General features: G+C 37.7%; 1 protein-coding gene across 3 annotated transcripts in view; it reads right to left on the reverse strand.

Moving 5' to 3' along the window:
- sgcz (sarcoglycan zeta) overlaps positions 1 to 22,482 on the reverse strand; it is a 163,769-nt gene that overhangs the window by 127,540 nt on the left and 13,747 nt on the right. The window contains exons 1-2 of one of the 3 annotated variants that reach the window (XM_077606136.1): positions 20,963 to 21,227; positions 14,939 to 14,992 (exon numbers count right to left, since the gene is read on the reverse strand). The exons of 1 other annotated variant lie outside the window; for it this stretch is intronic. Coding sequence is in view for 1 of the 2 variants with exons in the window: in XM_077606133.1 (XP_077462259.1) it covers positions 20,963 to 21,034 (72 nt within the window). In the remaining variant the exon portion in view is untranslated. Of the gene's footprint in view, positions 1 to 14,938; positions 14,993 to 20,962; positions 21,228 to 22,482 lie in introns of those variants that run through there. One more of the 3 variants, XM_077606133.1, reaches the window with a different exon arrangement.

Consider the following 22,482-nt stretch of genomic DNA (forward strand, 5'->3'; position numbering starts at 1 on the left):
ATCGATGTTCATTTCCACGTAATGCCACCCTAAATGTAGAAAAGAACGTCAAATGTATAAGTTATGAACTCATTTTAATAGTACCGTATTTTCACGACTATAAGGCGCACTTAAAAGTCTTAAATTTTCTCCAAAATAGACAGAGTGCCTTATAATCCAGTGCGCTTTATATATGGACCAATACTAAAATTGTTATCACGATAAAATAAAATAAATCAGTCGATAGGGTACACCATCCTCTACAGCTCTCACAACTATGGCAAGCAGCCCACGACTCTACTATTTTTCCCCTAGAAAAAGTACTGTGCAGTGACTGCTGGGATATATAGTTCTTTTGTCAATACACCCAGTATGACGGCGAACACACTAATTTGGTGCTCGCAGTCATTCCGGCTGGATTTACAAAAGAAATCCTGCCGCTAGATGTTGGCGTCAACAGATCATTCAAAGCTAGACTGCAAACTATATATATATATATATATATTGTATATGGATAAACATCGAACCGCAACAGCTCTGGCAACTACGGCAAGCAGCCCTAGACTCTATTGCCGGTGCGCCAGTGAATGCTGAGATATATAAAACGGCGTTGCATTTCGGTCGATCTAGCACATTAATTCTATGTTCGTTGCCATTCCCAGTGGAAGTTTCAACCGTGGTCCGAGCTTTCAGGAAGGCAGAAATTACTGACTCAATTAATGACGACTTTGGTGAGATGCCCACCTGTTCAACATGAGTTATTATGCTTTTGCTGTGTCACAAAAATACTAATACTTTAACCTCTGGGAAAAAAAACCTCTTGTTTATTCATGTTGGGAGTGAATGGAGTTGTCAGAAAGCTAATTTGTAATCTATTAATAAAGTTTGGTTGAACGATCTGACTGTTTTGTTGACATTCCCTTTAGCGCACCACCATGTAGTGGGTGCGCCTTAAAATGCGATGCGTCTTTTGTGTGTGTCAAATACAGAAATAGTACTCGTTACTGACACTGCGCCTTAAAATGCGTTGCACCATATAGTCGTGAAAATACGGTATTTTCTTTTCAGCCCAGTTCAGATGCATTTGTGTTCCAATGTATTTCTAGAGAAAAGCTTAATTGCCAAGCACATATTGTATATGCGAAAATATTAATCATGTTGTGGATTATGGTAAAATCCAATGATGAATAAGTCACTATTTGGCGCCTGCTATTCAGCGTGAACTATTCCTGCTGTCCATTGGAATGAGTTGGAGTAGTTCTGGACGAAACATATCATTAGAGTACTCAAGGAGAGAGTTTGACTGTTTCCGTCCAGCATGCTAATTGCTAGCTTTGGTTTTTAATCTCACAAAATTTCATAGTTTAGTGCTTTGGCATGGCTAGAAATCTCAGTGTGGCGTAGGTTTTTTTTCCATTTGACAATGAATTTTGGTTGGCAGGAGACCCAACCGACTCTTAAGAGTTTTTAAATATTCCTGCCCGCTGTGCTCTAGGTTTTGCTCCTTCCAAGCTTCCATGTTGTTGATGATTAGTGCTGCTTGTTATAAACTGTGCTGGCTGGTTATCATGAACTCCAACAGAGAGACATCTGGAGTTGGGTTAAGGGGGGGCATCATGACTGTATGAATCAGCACTACTTGTCATAGTCTTGATTATACACTGCAATTATTTGGTTAAAAAAATGAAATAAGTTAAAATTTTGCCCTTTCGTCCCCACTGCAATGCCGTGTGAGCATCAAGTGCAGGACAGAGGTCAGTATTTCATGCTCGATGATGTTATACGAATTCAGCACAATACATTTCCAATCAAGGCCATGTAATTCTAGAAGTTGAAATTGAACAAGAGCTCTTAGATGACTGAACGATGGGTTCAATTTGCTAAAAGTATCCAGATTTAAAATGCATGTTATCCTGGTTGTTTTGGCAAATGGGAGTGGTAACTAAAAGTGCACGATTTCCTATGTCAAATCGCAAAATTGCCATTAAGTTCATTTTGCACTTTCCCGGAGGAGTATTCAAATAGCATATCATGGCCAATCTGAGAGAAAATGTCTGGCTGGTTTTATGCCTTTTAAATATTGGGTCTTCAGACAGGTGCAAACCAGCAGGCAAAACGACGACTGCATGGAACAGAGAAAATGAGAAACAGCGGGGAGAACATTTATACTCGTGTAAACAATTTCAAAAGACCCCAGACAAAAAAAATGATCATGACATATCGTTTGCTTGGGAAATTTTGTAGCTTTTGAAAGATCTAACAACAATGACAAAAGTCTTTTCAAATCTGCATCTTGTTCAATTTAGACCACATGTGTCAAAGTGGCGGCCAGAGGGCCAAATCTGGCCCGCCGCATCATTTTGTGTGGCCCGGGGAAGTAAATCATGAGTGCCGACTTTCTGTTGTAGGATCAAATTAAAATGAAGAGTATAGGTGTATATTAAATGACCTGATTATCCCCTTTTGAATCAATAATACTATTTTTTAATCATTTTTTTCTGTTTTTAGTTCAAAAATCATTTTGTAAAATCTAAAGATATATTTAAAAAAGCTAAAAATAAATATTGTTTTAGATCTATAAAAAAACTGAATATTCAGGGCTTTTAATCCAGTTCTTTTAATCCATGTATTAAAAAAAATCTAAATATTATATCTAAAATGGTCCGGCCCATGTGAAATCAAGTTGACGTTAAAGCGGCCCGTGAACCAACCCGAGACTCACACCCTTGATCTAGACCATCCCAGTGGGCTGTCTTAATTGGCTCTGAGTCCTCACAAGTTAAAAGTACATTATTTTAGGAAGATGAGCAAATATAGTTGAATCCTACACACCGAATTGGCTTTTTGTTATATAGTAGAACATTTTCAAATTCACCATTAACAATCAGTCCAAACACAATTTCCTACTCGATATTTGAGGCCTTAGCACTTGTTGTTCAAAAATAGCCTCCACTTTCCCAGGTTCAAAATAGAGCTTCCAAAACTCCAACTGAGAAGGTAAAGGGAGTCTTGAAAAGAAAAGTGGCACATTGTCAAATCCATAAAAGATAAGGTACTGACCAGTTCAGCGTATCCAGTGAATGCTTTCAAGCGTCAATTTTGCCACCTCTGAATTCCCTGTTGTTGACACACAGGCTCTTTCCGGTGTAGTGCATTTAATTAGTTTGAAATGACTGTTGAAGAGTGTTTAAAATCCTTACATTAGTACGGACAGTTTGAAGCTAGAGCTTGTTTTGATTGCATCACCTACAGCACAGGTGTCAAAGTGGCGGCCCGGGGGCCAAATCTGGCCCGCCGTATCATTTTGTGGGACCCGGGAAAGTAAATTATGAGTGCTGACTTTCTTTTTTAGGATCAAATTAAAATGATTATATATTTATATTATATTTCCTGATTTTCCCCCTTTTAAATCAATAATTGCAATTTTTTAATCATTTTTTTTCTGTTTTTAGTCCACAAATCATCTTATAAAATCTAAAAATATTTTCCGTTTTCCAGTTTAATATGGAAAATAATTAAAGAAAATTTTGGTTTCCTTTTGCAATGAAAAACAAATGATTAAATAGATGATTTTCCCTTACTAAGAAAAAAGCTCAAATAAACATTGTTTTAGATCTATAAAAAATGAATATTTAGGGCTTTTAATCCAGTTCTTTTAATACATTTATAAAAAAAAATCTAAATATTATATCTAAAATGGTCCGGCCCACATGAAATCAAGTTGACGTTAACGCGGCCGGCAAACCAACCCGAGTCTGACACCCTTGACCTACTGGATAGGAGTGGAATAGTTTTTTCCCCCAAAACTTGTCTTTTACTTGTCGTCCCTGTACACGGATGAACTTGAATTTTAAGGCAGTTATAGCATGCCAAAATGCTATAACATTCCTCCATCTTCTATTTTATTTAACGTACCAAATGTATTGTCAAGTCTAGATTCTTTGTATTAATTCAGCCAAGATCAATGTCCTCAATTTGCGACAGTAAAAAAAAAAGGCCACAGGAAACTTCACAGCTTCCTCAGCAAAGCCTTTCCAAATACTTTACATTGAGGTTCGCAGTTCTTGCGAAGAGAAGAAAGCCAGAACTTGAGGGAGTAAAAGAAAGATGCCCCGGGACGAGGAGATGTGATGAGAGCTAGGAAAGAAGGGGGATTAACGAGCTTAAAGGTCTTAAGACTGGGGTCTGGAGAGGTGAGGTCATACCAAGAATTGTGGGGTGAGAGAATGAAAAGTAGCCGGCAAGAGAATGAAGGGATGGGAGATAGAGTCAGTAGTATATGTGTGTGTGTGAAAGAATCCATTATGGCATCCCGTAAGATCTTCTCTTGGAAGCCTTCTGGACTCAATAATATGTCCCATGACACACACGCTCACAATGAAAGTACCCCCACATGTTTTAAGATTCCCTGGGGATCCACCAGACCTATTCTCTCTATTGATTTTGATAGAGACCGGGGAAGCTGATGAGACTAATGGCACCTAAGCCCCCAACACATAGACTCTTGCTGAGGAATACTGTGTGTATGGCACATTAGAGTACGTGTACTTTTTTCCCCTCCCACCGATACTGTATTAAAACATTAGCGGGACCTCACAGTCAGTGTGCTAAGTGAAGTCAGTACTATTTAAACAGGCAGATGTGACATTTAATGGGAGGGAGACTAAGGTTGAGCAGGGACAAAGTGGGTAAATAGACGGCACATCCACAATGAATTATTTGCGCATTTTCAAATGTCACATTTATGCATGTATGTGATGTAAATGCCTATGAAGCTGTTCGGAGACAATATTCAAGTCTGAAACTGAATGTATTAATAATAGAGTGACGTAGCTTTTTCCCAAGGGAGATACAAGTGCGTTAAAGTAGTAGTTGAAAATAACTCATCAGTTCTGATGTGTTTAGATTGGGAGTAAGTCCCAGACTGGTAAAAATACAAATTCTTTATTTTCTGTCACACTGTTCCTGCAGTACACCAGCTACCAATTAGCAGTATTCAACCAAAAACATTAGGCTAGCAAAAGAATCTGTGCAGAAAAACAATGGTATACATTCCACTACTACATCACCATCACTTGCTTTTATATTATTACTTAAACTTTGTGTTACATTAGGTTTTAGTGTGTTTACTTATTTTACAATACTCTTCATATTGACATTTATTTTCTTTTTGTTATCGGTCCCGAGGCATTTGTATTGATATAAAGGCAACAGTGCTCCACCTTGGCATTGGTTTGCTGAGCGGCAGTCTTGTTTTGTTTGTTTTTGTTCAAGATATTCTGAATAGAGGCTCAACTCGGAATGTGCGCACCTGTCCTTCTTTCTATACTCCTACGGGGCTTTGAGTCATGCAGCACTAACCCTGAGATCTCAACAAATTTGATGCTTGAGAAAACACTGGAGTTTACCATCTCCACAAGGGCCGGCTGTCTTTTGGCTTCATATCCCAAAAGGATACGATGTCAAAGAGGCTCCAATATACTTGAACGCGTGTTTTCACGCATTATGTCCCCGACCTTTACTCTTCTCTCACCAACTGAAGATCTGGTGTAGACAGGTCAAAACATTGCTAGACCAAGCTTGATATACAGGGGTACCTCTTCTTTTGAATGATATTCGTTTCAGAAGCGGTTTGTTAACTTGGATTTTTCCCAAGTAGTGCATATTTTACATTTGAATGTGGCAATTCATTCCACGGTCGTGAAATTACTATCAACTAAACCCTTTCAAAATGATCCAAGTGTACCAAATTTGTATTAAAGATCTGAGAAACACAAAAAAAGAATGATTTACGCCATTAAAACACAATGCAAAAACCTTTATTATTGTTGTTATAGTGTTGAGAGATAGTCAATTGGAGAACAACTCTATCAGGCCAATTTCAAAATAAAAGTGTATGTGGGTTTATGCTTTATTGGAGAGATTTTGTGTTTCTTAACTTGAATTTCTTTCATTCATTGAAACAAAATTTTGCTATTGAGGCTTTTCATAAGCTGAATTTTTCGTAAGTAGCGACATTGGTAAGTAGCGACATTGGTCAGTAGCGACATTGGTCAGTAGCGACATTGGTAAGTAGCGACATTGGTAAGTAGCGACACCACTGTATACAATAAATAGTTCGACTGAAAGCTCTTTCCAATGTTTCTCTTCTTTTCACACTTAAAATATAAGAAAGTTCCTGTCTCCCTATCCCAAAGTGCAAATTTGCAACAAACGAATAGCCACACTTAGCCCAGACATCATCAATACATAATCTTTGGCCCTGTCACATCAATCACAGAAGCCTACAGATGTCTACCTTCACCTGGGGGGAAACCAATCATATAATCTCCCCTTCAGTTGCGTGGGGCGGGTGGAGGGTGCGTTCTAAATAGCCGTCAATAAAGTCAATAGGGGAGCTGTGGGTGAATGAGTTTCTGGGGTGATTTATCAGGCAGTCACCCACTAGGACACTGGCACACTGTTTGCTGGGCCAAGGCCAAGAAATGGCCAACCACAGGAAGGAATGACAGATGTTCTTCTTGCTTGGTGAGACAAGGATGGGAGAGTAAAATCTGAAGTGAAAACGCGTCAAAATTAGAATCCTATTTATCGGCCGGATTAGTTAGACATTAGTAAATACTCAAAAAATATGTTGAATTGGATCCAAATAGTGAAAGTATACCAAAAAATGGAGTGAATAGCTATTCAAAAGCAACTGATTTCTAAACATTGCTAGTGAGAAAAAGGCCATTCCAAACTGTGTATAATCTAAATGAAAATCGATGGTGGAAATGAACCAAAAGCTTCAATTATTTGAGAACTGCAACAAAGGTGTCAATACATTAAGTTGTTGAAAACAATCCAAAAGACATTTGCTTCAGCATGTGAAGTGCTTTTAATCGACTAGTTTCTGTCTGCAACATGTGTCACACTTAACACCTGTCTTTGGGCTCTTAGTGATGTTTGCCTGTGCTTTATATTCTTTTTTTATAATAAAATAACTTATTGGGATAAATGTCAATGTGTACACAATGTATTAGATCGAAAGGTTTGATTCAAACCGCATGCGATAACACTGGAAAGTCGCATATTGTTATCATTAGAATTAATATTGTAACATATTATCATGAATTTAGCGATTTATTATGTATTTATTTAAAGATAATGATAAAGCATAATGATTAAAAATCAACAGCACATTGACAACAGTGAATTTCAGTATTCAAAAGGAGTCTTTAGTTAGAAAAAAGGGTGGCTGAGGCATCTATTTTTCATACATGATGCATCACAAATACAATATTTCCGAATTGAATTAATTGAAATTTATTGACAACATTTGCCAATTCAAAAAAACGCTTAATTCCATCAACATAGTGAGTACGATTTGATGCTAAACTGTATGTAAGAATTTAGCGAGTATGACTGTGGTCCCACTGTAACTGGCTTTAGTGTTTTATTCCATTTGAAGCTGTTTATGCCATCTGGTTAAAGTTTGATGAGACCTCTGGTTGCAAACGAAGAAAGGAAAGAGACGCATTGCGGAAAACATCATTTCTGGAACCATGTGGCCATGCTTTTACCAAACTGACCCGTCTTTGACATTTGTGCAAGTGTGCATGAGCATGCATGCGGTTTATGCCCCGAGCTTACTGACACAATTTTGTTTGTGCCTATTTGTGTGTGTCAGTCTGGGGCAGACCAGTGTGCGTGATTGGCATACAATTATCAGGGTGTCAGTACACTTATGCTCTACTGGGTCATTCATCCTCTGGCTGTCATCGCTCCAACACCCACTAGGACTCCGCTATGCTGAGAGTAGTGTGAGTGCATGTGGGTGTCAGGGCTAGAAGGTCCCACTCGAAACTTTGAGAAAGACGTGCTGTAAAAACGAGGGAGAGGCGATATAGTGCAACTTTTTTTTCCAAGTACGTACTAGCTTGCCCCAGATGCCCCAAAAGGCTTCTAACCAGAGTTAAAACTAGAAATTCTGCCACAAGTCCCCAAAAATCACCTCATGCAAGTAAAGGCAACAAAAACAACTGCTAAAAACTAACTCAATACCATAAAAATACTCTGTAACGTCCCCCAAAATCACCAAATGCAAATAAAGGGAACAAAAACAACTGCTAAAAACTAACTCAATACCACAAAAATACTCTGTAACGTCCCCAAAATTCACCTCATGCAAATAAAGGCAACAAAAACAACTGCTAAAAACTAACTCAATACCATAAAAATGCTCTGTAACGTCCCCAGAAATCACCAAATGCAAATAAAGGGAACAAAAACAACTGCTAAAAAAAACTCAATTCCACAAAAATACTCTGTAACGTCCCCCAAAATCACCTCATGCAAATAAAGGCAACAAAAACAACTGCTAAAAACTAACTCAATACCACAAGAATACTCTGTAACGTCCCCAAAAATCACCTCATGCAAATAAAGGCAACAAAAACAACTTCTAAAAACTAACTCAATACCACAAAAATACTCTGTAACGTCCCCCAAAATAATCGAATGCAAATAGAGGCAACCTCGGGGTCTTCATTTTTATTTATTTATTTCTATTATTCAACACAAATCATAAAAGTATGACTAATCCCAAAAGTTGCAGTTTTGATTTAATTGCTCCTAACTTTGTTCATTCAATGGACAAGGCAATGTGACTCATATTTGTCATTGACAAGAACAGTTTTTGGTCTGTAGTTGTCAGGGTTAAAATATTACAGTGCTTGTGAAAACAGCCATAAATTGTTCAAGTAAAGTGGATGAAACTGGATGTTACCCAAAGCTGAAACATTTTAGACAAATGAAACCCAAAACGTCTGCCAAAATGAATACAACTATATTTTGACATAGTATATTACATAGTCCCTCTTGTAGGAGTGTTCATTCTCCTATTTCAGCACCATGGACAGAGTTATTACCTCTTTAATTGGGTCATGCCATCTAAATACATTATAGTCTCTTAGAAATGGGGAGGTTTTCTGATAATTAACTTCAGAATCTTTGCTACCCATTAAAAACAAATAAGTCTATGAATATTTGTCATTTATATAAGAACATAAAACGAACAGGCGTTTCGGCCCAAAAGCCAGAGAGATTTGTAAAAAATAAAAAAATTAAAAATGATGCTGACAGCTTCTGCCTGTGAGCAAATTCAGCATGCATATTTTTCAAGATTGAATAATGCATCTTCTAAATCAATGAAAGTGTTGAAGCCTTCAGACAATCTGAGCATGAGTATAGCAACCTGAACATTATTTATTCTGTGCTCCAAACTATTACCAACCGCCCACATACTGTAACATCCTTAAAATACAGCAATATTAAATCAGACTACATTTCAATAAATGTGATTTTGGAAGACTTTGGCTATTGAAATAAAAGGTCAGATTGCTCTGACCTCAGGTAACCTCCTTGACAAGCACCACTGATGTGTTATTGATACATCCGGCAAGTCATATGAAATCAATAGTTTGGACTACAGTGTAAACATAATGGGCCTCATAATGGAGTGGAAAATAATTATTGATAAATCACATGATGTCACAGTGGAGCTCAAAAGACCCGCTCATCTATCCATGTTTATTTTACTACGATAAGCTATAGTAGTTTAATACTTGCTTCATGTAATCATCATTTTATCTCATTTATTTTCTTGACATTTAATGCAAAACCACTTTCCATTGTGGACATTTCAAGAATGTCCGTCAAGTATTATCTACAAGGATTTCATACCATTTTCAGACTATAATAGCTACTTTCTTTCTATACACAGAATATTGACATGACATTATGCACATAGTCCAATGCAATTGAGTTTGATATTGATATAAAGTAGCGACAGATACATAATTACCTGCAGAAAATGCATCAAATTTAATGAGACTTTGTTTACTTAAAAAAACACTATTTGAATGCGCCTGACACTACAATTTATTGCACACGTGTCAAAGTGGGGGCCAGGGAGCCAAATCTGGCCCGCCGCATCATTTTGTGCAGCCCAAGAAAGTAAATCATGAGTGCCGACTTTCAGTTTTAGGATCAAATTAAAATGAAGAGCATAGATGTATATTAAATTTCCAGATTTTCCCCCTTTTAAATCAATAATTGTAATTTTTTAATCAATTTTGTCTGTGTTTTTAGTTCAAAAATCATTTTGTAAAATCTAAATATATATATAAAAAGCTAAAATAAACATTGTTTTAGATCTATAAAAACGGAATATAGAGGGCTTTTAATCCAGTTCTTTTAATCCATTTATTTAAAAAAAAAATCTAAATATTATATCTAAAATGGTCCAGCCCACATAAAATCGAGTTGACGTTAATGCGGCCTGCGAACCAACCCGAGTCTGACACCCTTGATTTATTGCAATACAGTGTCACCCCACTAGTTATCGATGTTACGCAGCAAGGGAAAAGGGGTGATCAAGCAAATCTTCCCCTATGTGTGGCGTAATGTGTTTGACATAGGAAGGTAATTTGAATAAACAGCAAAAAGATCAGCACGAGGCCAACAAAGTCAGAGACGGAAAGCAAACATAGAGGCTAAAAGCAAAGATGGAAGGGGAAGGAAATGAGCCGTGTCTCCATTTCAAAGGCCACTTGATTCCAAAATCTAAGCTAAGGATGATAACAATGAGCTCTCATACTCCATCCTTAATGCCAACCCTCCTCTTCCATGTTGACAGCTGCTACAATCGCTGCTGTTTTTTCTTTTACCTTTCTATTCTGAATGCCCTTTCAGTTTCCCCGCCATGATTCACCTCTGCTTCCCTCCTTCTTACATCTAATCTTCTTTCATGGTGTCGTTCCCCCCAACGCTCCCCCGTTCACCTCTATCTACGATCAATGACAAACTTGGCACGGGGCTTACTTTGTTTTTGGATTGATCGGTCTCACTGCGGGAAATCTTTTGTCGAGATGACCGTCTGAGCTGGTTTTGCTAATTGTGCTAATTAATCACACGCCATGTGTTGGGAAGCAGTATGAGTCATTGCTAGGACACATAATTAACCTAATCTAATGGATTGTTTGCTAAGTGGAAATAATAACAAAATCAAACAGCTTCCACAGATGCAAGCACTAAAAAAATTCGGTTTGGGATATGTCGTTAATTTCATCTGATGGACAACGTTGCTGGCAATTAAGAATAAATAGATTGTGTGGAGCAATAGTTAAAAATGGATATTGGATCATCAATATTGCTAGTAATAGAAAAGGCCGTTTTTGGCTGTTTGTTTAATTTAAATGAAAATTGATCGTCGAAATTGAACGAAAAGCTTCAATTACTTTAGAACTGCAGGAAAAGTGTCAATATATTAACTTGTTGAAAACAATGGTAAAAGACATTTGCTTCTTAGCTAGCTTTATAAGGCTAATTTTCTTTTGTTCTCACTGATCAACAGGCTGATACAAGTTTATCTGAAATGGATTCATTCCAGAAAATATATTTGTTCCTCAGGATTCCATTTGAAAAATAAATTACCACCCCTACAGAAAAAAACAACAACTTTATTTCTTAGTTGAATTGATGCTTGGCAGAATGTATTGTGCTTAATCATTCCCTGCAAATGAGAAAATGGACACATTCTAGTCACGCCTACTTGACTGTATGAATGACAAACTACTGTCTGACAACGCAGTGCCCTTGGAATGGCAAACACTTAGTCTTATATTACTCAAAAAATGAGAAAAAATGAAGGATTGTAAAACACTTTTATTGTATCTTTACACCACTTCGTTGTGTCAAGCAAATTCATTCCAACTAAAATCTTTCTTTTCGATTCAAGTAAAGTGCACTCTCTTCTTGTCATCTTTTTTGTTAATTTACCAGCTTCTAATCCCTCATTTGCCAGTGAAGAAAATTGCAACTGCCTTTTTCAGCAGATGTGATGATATGAACTAAATACCCATATGGTACAATATTTACTTTGTATATCATTTTTCACAATTTTCAAAACAATAGTGGTAAAAAAAACGTATTTTTGACATTTCAACATGCAACATGCACATAGTGGTACATGTTATTGCAGTGGCAGTCCGTGCATTTTCTCGTAGCGGCTTCAACGGGTAAAATTCACTCCCTAGCAGCATTTAATGATTAAACACAAATATTGGAGCTTTTCAGACATTACAACCGGGCCGGGGGGTGATTTTCCCGGGAGAAGACAGCAATGGACGTCAATGGCGAAACGGCAAAAATTGCACTAATATGGGGTAAAATCCACTTCCTAGCAGCATTTAGTGATTAAATAAACACTGGATCTTAAATTATTTAATAAATATTCATGGACAAAATATAATTAACATCAGTCTGTGATTCAGATATTTCTTAGGCCAGCAGAGAAGGCCTTGAAGGCCCTGACGGCACACCACTGTGTTATTGAGAGTGTGTCTGCCCTACGAGTGACTGGCGACCAGTTTAGGGCCACCTGGGGCAGTCTTCAGCACCCCGCAACCCAATGAATATTCCCGAGATAAACACGCCTTTGTCTACTCAGTCCTTCGTTATAATCTTACGTGGAGCTCTTCGATAAAAGGACAAGAAAAATGATGACGATATCGAGCTTTGTGCTCTTGAAGTACCTAAAAAATTGAGGGTAGTTTTGCTTGTTAAGTCACAAGTCAAGCTGGGGGAGCATCAGTGGCTTTGCCAACTGCTTCATTATTTCTATGTATAAGTCTTCACAGCAGTCTTCCCTTTCATCTCATTTTAGCTGTACAATCAATACAGCAGTTCTTTGTGAAGAGACTGTTGAAAAGGTGAGGCTTAGTGGCCAAGAGTAGAGACAATGGACACTGGGGAGGAAGAAAATACCAAAGAAAATGAGGCTCTCTTATACTTTCAAAGAGTACGACTCACTTCATTTGCAGGTTTACCTGATTAACTGGCACTGCTTGAAATACATGTAGACTAGGGAAAAAAATGAAATTCAGTATAATACCATATGCAGCAAGAATCAGGAGTAGATTTTCTAATAAAGGGCAGCACGTGTAAAAAAAATGAAATGTCTCGGTCAACCATGAAGGCATAAAGACAAAACGTTTGTTCCTAAAGGCGGGATTCAGTCTGATTGGCAGAGAGGCTGATTGTATCTTCCATAATGCGCCTTCAAACATTATAGGTATATCATACATGAGGGGGCGACTGAGGGAGAAGACAGTTAATTTTATGCTTTAATTGGAAGTGATAAAAGAGTCTGGAAAAAAATGCTCTCTTTTTCATAACCGAACAGTGAGACACCAAGCAATGGAAAATTCTCCATGGACAGCTAATCACTGAGATGTGACAGTTAGGACATGACAATTGCAAAATAGCGTACTACCAACAGAGGTAAAAAACATACTGTCCGAACCTTTCCTCTGCTGTACTTTCTATTTTTCTTATTACTTCCTTTTCGACAATCTCTTCTTTTTTTCCCCAGGCATGTGTTTTCGTGTGGAATGCTGTTGCTACTATTATTATATTGAGTGGGAGGGATGTACAAATGCAAGATAGAGGGTTCTATTTTTATACGGTGTCTGAAACTAGACTTATGCGTACCCAATCAGCAGGCTTTATCCATTCCCTTTAACGGGGGCGTTGGCACATCTCCGCTACCCCACGGCGGGAGAATCTGGTTTTCTCAGTGGATTGGTGTGACGTAGTATACTGCTCGGTCGAATGGGCACCTGGATTTTACCAAAGATTTGTCTCCAATTGCTCATATCTGTGCATAACATCCACCTATTCATTTTCCTCCCCGTCACTTTCCCAAAGCTCCTTCGCTGCTCTGAAATTGTAACTTGAATTTGCTTATAACAGTGGCGGTCTGTGAATTTCCTAGTGACGCCTTCAGCTGTCGGAATCAATCCAACCCTCAAAAACTATTTTATGGCTATGAAACCTTTACTGCAGCTACAACTGAGACACATAAAAAATCATCAATAATAACCTCATACAATTGAAATATTATTTAGGAATATAGCCATATTTTACTCACCAAAAATCCTTTTTACCGGTAAACAATATCCATCCTCCTTTCTTTCCTCCTTTTCTATGGCCATCGAAGCTAATGCTGAAAGTCGAGCCTGTCCTGTCATATTTCTGACATATGTTTTTATTCGATTTAGTTCTGAAAATGTTCCTTCCCGGTTGTGACAGACTTGCTTGCTTTGGGGTTGTCCGACCTTTCTTAATGATGTCCAGCTTTTTTTTTCTTGAAAAGTCCGTCTTGAAAATGGCTTTGACAGTAAATCTGCAAACAATCTGGCTCGTCCACTCTATCACTAGCCAATCATAGTTGGTGAAAGCGATGACGTATCCCTACGCTTGCGAGAAGGAAATGACGTATCCCTAAGCCTGCGAGAAGGCCTTGGTGTCACCAAATCGAATTCTGATTTCTTAAAGCAACAGTCTTACCGACGCAGTTTAATGCAGCAGAGCCTGCAGAACTGATTGTGAAGGCCTTGAGGCAGATTTCTGACCCTGGCAACAAATGATAGCTGAAATGTGATTGGTTAAATGCTTCAATATGAAAATACACATCTGGAAGCAGTGCAACCAGGGGGAAAAGCAATGAACGGAAGCTAACAGACAATTTGGAATTATTTAATAAGTATTCATGGACAAAATATAATTAACATCAGTCTGTGATTCAGATATTTCTTAGGCCAGCAGAGAAGGTCTTGAAGGCCCTGACGGCACACCACTGGCTTATAATGATACCATATGCCTGGAAAAATAAGCGACTGTTTCATCAATGATACAATGTGAATGCCTTCTTTCTAAAAAAAGCATCCAGTACCGGTGAGACTAATGAATTTGTTCTTCGGAAGACTTTGCCAATGAGGGTCAATAACAAGCCCCGAGATGAGTTTGACAGGCAGAACGGCTCTTGAGCCTTCAACCGGCTTCGACTTGATCTTGAAAACCAAGCAAGCAGAAAGATGAGACGCATGCTAATGAAAAAGATGATAAATGTACTCACCTCCTCATGAACTAGCGCTGAAGGAGCCTCAATTAATGTCTCCTAAAACAGCCCCTGATAACCAAAAGGCTTAGTCAGCATCTGCCTCCTTTCCTCTTTTCTACATTCAGTATCAACTTGATACATTTTAGTTGTCAATATTTCCTCTCCATTTGATACAAGGATGGAAACTAGATTTTTTTTAGAACAAGCTGGCTGAAATGCTTATTTCAACATGGACGAAAATGAACTAAATAACAAACCCAGTGCACACTGCACTCATCCGTACAAAACAAAACAATGATGTGTCAACTACAGGAAAAAGCAGTTTTAGCTGGGACCATAAAATGCAGTTTACCTTTTTAGTTTGTCAAACAATCATTTGATACAATAAGTGTAGCTAACCTGTTGGCAACACCTCATGTGGAAATTACTCTAGCTGTCTCAGCTTTGAAGGGTGTTTTCTCCAAATGACATGTTTCAGGTCTTTTCAAAGCTGTGCAAAGGGATTTAAATCATGGTTTCGAGAAAAATACCCCAAAAGAATATAATTTGAAGCCATTCTTTAGTGTTTTCGGTGGTGTTTTATACGAGTGAATGACACACAACTTGCAGCTTAAACAGAGAAGATATTTTTGCAATACATAGCAAAACATCCTCAGATTATAAAATACTCTACAAGATTGGTGACATGTTTTTTTTTCTTCATATGCTTGAATTATGCGTCTGTAAACCAAGATGTGACTGATGTGATTTACCATTTCTTAGCATCTACATTATCCTAATATGCATATTTTGGGTATACACAAGACCTACATTTGCTTGTGAATGCATGGCAGAAAAATGTGTTTGTGAGTATTTAGTATCAACAGTGAATTCCAAAAGTTCAGAATCACAGACTAATTTACAGATGATGCAAGCAAGGAACATACAACAAGAACACACTTAAATGGAGCTGCCTTTCCAAAATTAGAAGACAAAAACAAATGAAAAGGTATTAACTTCTACAAAGTCTTTTACAAAGTCCACCCTCATCCCGTCTATGTACGCCCTAAAATTTAAATTCAGTGGCTTCCCTTTAAAATAATAGTAAACTGGCCTACTTTTTCCCCCATATGAACCCATCTTAACATAAACTTTCCTTACAATGTCACTGCCTCTTTTACAGAAATTGTCTTCCTCATACACTTCACAAGAATGACAAAATTCCCCCAAAAATTACCGCAGGCCTGTTGGAATTAAAAAGCATAATTAAAGAAATGAGAGGTGGAAGCTGTGTCCCTGAGGAACACATGCAGAGGCAAGAGGAAGAGAAGAGGAAAGAGATGAAAGCCAAAATATTTGAGACCCGAGCCCCAGAGATGGCAGATTGCAAACTGGAGGAACGCAAATCTCTTATGACAAAACTTTTGTGTATACATGCATTGTGCCCGTGTGTGCATACATGTTCGTCATCAATGTTGATGCTACTCGACAGCAGTAAAAAAAACATTTATAATTGCATGTGCCATGTCTCTCACGTTCAAATAGTTGCTTTGATCAAACATCTTTGTTTTCTCTCACGTTCCTCAAAAGCATTTTAAACCAAATGAGATGGAAGAGTAATGACTGAGGGTGGGATGAAGGGAGCATGTGAGGTGAAAGAATAGAAAATAGAGGAAATCTAGGTTTTTGGGTGACAACCCACTATGAAGAGTCAGTCATGTGATCCAGTAAAAAAAGCACCCAAAGTACAAATTAAGTATGATCATTAAACCTAGTAAGGTAAAGTAAAATAAAGTAAAGCCATCGCCAACAAATTTGGATGAAGTACGCAGCCGACGTCCACGACAGCAAAAAAACAACTCCCAAGCATAATTGCAATTATTGCTTAATATTATAACAACTAGAATACATTTCAGATGCCTATCAGAGCATGTCAAAGCGTCCACAATTCTTCAAATAACCTGATGTGATCTATCCATAACGGCAGAATGCCAAATTACAAGTCCAAAATTATCACTTATTTGGGTCTTTTGCTGGGAAAGTGCACCTTTTGGAGAAGCACTACCAATTTCGTCATACGCAAATGCTGGGTATGATGACAATTAGGCTTTTGTCGAGTCAATGATGATGACAAAGCCTATGTCCGATTATTATTATTATTATTATAAGAAAGAGAAAATAAAATCATATTCTGAGTTTTCCTGAGCTCTAAAAAAAGAAAAATTAAAAGAAAACTCCACAAAATAAGTAACTCCATGACAACTGAAAGTATATTAGAAAACTACAGTATTTCATTCTTTTTGAATGACTATACATATGTGCAAATTATGGTGTAATTATCCATATTTCGAACATACACTGTGGACACATGGCGTTCAACTCCAATCAGGGACAGTGTGACTACAAGGAATCGGCCTTAAGAAGACAAATGAAGGTCAAACAAATAAATATAGGATTGACAGGCACCCAATCCAGGCTTCCGCTTTAGCCACGACCCTGAACAGGATAAGTGATAAGGAAAATGGATGGATGTTTGCAATAATTCACCTCATAAGCTCCACCTTCATGCTGCTTCTATCATAAATTACATAGTTTTTTTTCTTCCTAAATCCACCTGTACACCCTTGTGCGCACATTTTGGAAAAACGACCAAGACCAGGAAGTGGAGGCGAAAGTGTGAATTTTAATGAAGATATTGACAGAGTGAAAGAAAAACAGATTGACAGAATGGTGAGTGGCTTTAAGAGTAGAAAAAGGTGAGGAAGTGCAGAAAAAGGAGGAATGATTTCAGAACTGTACATTTGGAGAGATGAAAGGTGATAAAAACACAGAATCTAATTGAAGGTATTTAGCAAGAGAATGTAAGTGATATGGTGAAAAAAACAGAATCTAATTGAAGGTGTTTAGTGAGAGTGGAAGTGGATATGGTGAAAAAAATAAGGCAATAATAAAAGGTGTGCAAGGAGTGTGGCTGCAGTGTGCTTTATTGATCCATGGAAGTGACACCCCACCTCCCAATATGGATTTTTTTGAAACACACCACTTGCTACGTGGGACAGTAGCTACACAAAAAGTAGCCCCTTCTCTTCCTTACACACATGGTGGTTCCCTGGGGAAGTTGGTGAGATACCATTCTTTGTTCTGTGTGCATTGATCCAGAGCTGGAAACGTCAGACCACTCCAACTGTGACACAATCTTGGCTCCCAACACACACTCGGACTCAAACGCTATAATATACAGTACACACTTGCTCATAGGCTTGGCCCATGTGTGATTGCTGATGTGGAGGGTGAGAATTGGAGGATATTTAACGGCAGGGTGGCAGAAAAATGGTGGAGAGGCTTGAAAAGAAAACAATAGTTAGAAGTGTAGAAAGCGGCTGCAATCTTGTAGTTTCGTGACTTGGATTTTTCATAATTAAAGTATATTTTACATTTTACTGCTGTAATTTGTTCCATGGTCCTCAATTTACTATCGACTAAACCAGGGGTGTCAGACTCGGGTTGGTTCGCGGGCCGTGTCAAGGTCAATTCGATTTCATGTGGGCCGGACCATTTTAGATATAATATTTAGATTTTTTTTAATAAATGGATTAAAAGCCCTGAATATTCCGTTTTTTATAGATCTAAAACAATGTTTATTTTAGCTTTTTTTTAAATATATTTTTAGATTTTACAAAATGATTTTTGAACTAAAAACACAGAAAAATGGATTAAAAATTTACAATTATTGATTTAAAAGGGGGAAAATCAGGAAATTTAACATGCATCTATACTCTTCATTTTAATTTGATCCTAAAACAGAAAGTCGGCGCTCATGATTTACTTTCCCGGGCCACACAAAATGATGCAGCGGGCCAGATTTGGCCCCCGGGCCGCCACTTTGACACGTGTGGACTAAATCCTTTCAAAACGATCAAAGTGTACCAACTTTGTTTTTTTTGAGACTTCATATTAAGTAACTTGGATTTTTTGTTTTGTTTCTTGGAACAAAATGTTCGATCAAGGCTTTTTGAAACCTAAATATTTCATAAGTAGAGGTACCGCTATGTGCGAATCCAAGTGTCACAATGAGGCAGCAAGAAAATTTGCCTGTAAAGTGATGAATTATTTACAATACAAGCAACATTTTCACTGTAATCTGACTCCCAAGTGGAAGCATGATGGAAAGGTACGTGTACGCGAGAAAGAGACAGCTAAGCAGACACCAATTCCTCCACAAGGCCGAGCCTACACTATATAGATCACATCCCAATCACCATATTATTGCCTTCAGCTCAGGATGGAAGGGAGATGAACACAACAATTTAACAGCAGCTCCTCATTCAAAGCACACTCACACACACACAATTTCTTTTTCTCCCTCATTTTTCATCCCCTTTCCATTTCACAGAACGTCCTCCACCCAATTGGACTTGACTATTTCTACCCTAGTCCAAGGGTACCTAGAGGATTGTATACGTGTCAGGTAAATCACCGCTGGCTGATTGTTGGCCAGGCAGATTCGTGCGTAATTCAGGGCGCAAACACATTTGCGCTCGCCTTTACACAATCCCGAGTGGGAATGGAACCTTCTAGTCTCCATCAAAGTGTGCGACTAAACCAATACCTATCGTGAGGTTGAGCTGAGTTACAACTTGACTGCACTCAGTGACCGCTGGGTAGTGTTCGTCACCCTTTTCCATTTTCTCAGGATATTTATATGTATCATTACTCTTGACTGATTGTTCGCTCTAAATCAAGGGTGTCAAACTCGGGTTGGTTCGCGGGCCGCATTAACGTCAACTCCATTTCATGTGGTCCGGACCATTTTAGATAAAATATCTAGATTTTTTTTATTTTCGAAAATTAGATTAAAAGAACTGGATCAAAAGCCCTAAATAGTCCGTTTTTATAGATCTAAAGCAATGTTTATTTGAGCTTTTTTTCCTTAGTATTGAAAAATGTCTTTTAATTATGTTTTTTTTATTTCAAAAGCAAACAAAATATATTTTTAAATTATGTTCAATATTAAAGTGGTAAACGGAAAATATTTATTTTTAGATTTTCCATTTTTTTTGTACTAAAAACATAAAGAAAAACTATTGGATTGAAAAAAATTCAATGATTGATTTTAAAAAAGGGGAAAATCAGGAAATGTAATGTACATCGATCATTTGAATTTGATCCTAAAATAGAAACTCATGATTTACCTTCTCGGGCCACACAAAATGATGCAGCGGGCCAGATTTGGCCCCCGGGCCGCCACTTTGACACCTGTGCTCTAAATGAAGCCCTATTTTTTATTTTTTTTAAAAAGGGCAGACCAAACAGGTCTTTAGGAGATTTAAGAACAACTGTGATAAATTCCGATTAACACTGACCAATTATTTGTCTGCGTAAACTGAATCTCAAGGTTAATGAATTTGTACGACGTAGTACTTTTGAAAGTCAGGGCTGGCTAGTGTGCCTTTAAAAGGAAAGTCCAGTGAGTCACTGCTTCATTTAGTCAAAAATAATCCTTTAAATGTACGTTGGGGTCTTACAGTTACTTTGCTTCCTCTTGACTGCACAATTTCTGTTTTAAAACGTTTGTGGAAGGGTTTGAACTCAGATTCAACCTATTCACGGATGAATTTGGGAGCCCTAAAAACAATGTGCCAATGGTGGATTTCTCAGATGACCAAAGGAATCGTTAGTGTTATTTGCGTTTCAGCGTGCTGACTACTAGACCTTACAAACTAAATTCAGGAAATGCAGAAAATTGTGTTGTTCAACATCTGGCTGGAATTGAATATTGATCAGAATAAAGTGGAGTTTATAACATTGAAAAGGACCACTATTGCGCTTGTTGTGCAGTTTTTTTGCCAATTTAGACCCAGATTGGAAGGCAGCAGACTGTTTGTGTGACAATTTAATGGAAAAAGTGAAAGAAACTTCATTTGGTAAATAAAATATATATGTATATCATTAGCTTGTGTACTGCTTGGTAAAAAGTTCTAATTCTTTGATACAGTCCGAAAGCGTTAACATGACCTGCAAACCTCTCTTAAAAGATGTCTTCCTCTTAATATCACTTACCATATTTCTCTCATTCACCCTTTCTGGTGCAGCTGTGTATCTCATAGCAACAGGATCACACATTCTGTGCATGTACTGTTACGTCTCGGGTGTGACGTCTCGCGTGGAACTTAGTATAAGACCCAAATCCAGGGAAGCAGTCAAGGACTTGCTTTAATTACTTGAGGGCAGGAATCTTCAGAAAATAACAAGGACTTGGCATCAAATAACAAAATTAAACCTGAGGTGGAAAGACATGGGATAACGTGGCTTGAAGGAACCAAGGCAGACAATCCGACAATGACCAATCAACACAGGGGGGTTTAAATAGACAGACAAAGGTTGATTGCAAAGTACACGCAGCTGGTTACGAGAGGATGGGAAGCCGAGGGACACAAGAAACAAACAAAACAAAACGCCAACCAACCCTAACATGTACATATTTAAAGTATCATGCTATTTAAATGTTTTCTTATTATATGTTTTTATGCATTTACAACATTGCTTATCCTTATCAGGGTTGCAGGGTGTTGGAGCCTATCCCGGCTGACATACAAGTTGTACAACTAATTACAATGGAAAGGGAAAATGTTTTTTTATTAGCTACAGTATTCCCTTCTGAATTTCATTCACTTATTTTTAAGGATAAATATACTCAAATTAATTGAGTTGTTTCTACTTTAAAAGGCTGCCTATGTGCAATTTGTTATCCACATAATATAGCAAGATTTTTTTGGTGTGTGTCTGATTTTCTATAACGCGCTTTGTTTTGAAGTTACTTACATTTTGTGGGTTCCAAATCTGACAATATCTTCAAGGTACTTTGGCATAAAAAGTTTGTAAAGTGCATGTTTGCATGTACAGTACAAGTGATAAGGAAAGCGGAACGCGTTCAAGGTTATTTTCATCTTGTTTTCCTCTCCAACTCTGTTTGTTGTGATGAAGAGATGAATTGAAAGTGGCAGGATTAAAAAGTGTTAAACGTGGCAAGAGTCAAGGTGCGATTTTGAGAGACACTTTTCGGGATTTTCCATTTCTAATTCATTAGAGAGAATAAAACAGACTTCTTTTCTTGCGAGAGAACTCCGTCAATTCAGGCATCACCTTGACTCCATCTTTTTTGATGAACTAAATTATGTATTATATAGAGGAACTTTCCTGGAACATGCTGTTGCACATAATCCAATGATGTGCTTCTTTTAAACTTAGCAAAGTAACTCGTTGCCCATCACCCAAGGTTATTAAACCTTCTTTTTAACTGTAGCCAAGTGTGTGCTGATCACCAGGTTGAGTGAAGTATTTTTCACGAGTATAAGGCGCACCACATTATAAGGCGCACCCTCAATGAATGACACATTTTAATTTTTTTCCATATATAAACCACACTGGATTATAAGGCTATTTTGGAGAAAATTTAAGACTTTTAAGTGTGCCTTATAGTCGTGAAAATACGGTAGTTTGCTCAGCAGTCTGTTTTTTTTTCTTTCTGCACGGTTGTGATTGTCGGCCACTTCTCTGTGATTGACAAGTTCAAGATATAA

This window comes from Stigmatopora argus, chromosome 7 (genome assembly GCF_051989625.1).
Source record: "Stigmatopora argus isolate UIUO_Sarg chromosome 7, RoL_Sarg_1.0, whole genome shotgun sequence".
Classification (NCBI taxonomy): Eukaryota; Metazoa; Chordata; class Actinopteri; order Syngnathiformes; family Syngnathidae; genus Stigmatopora; species Stigmatopora argus.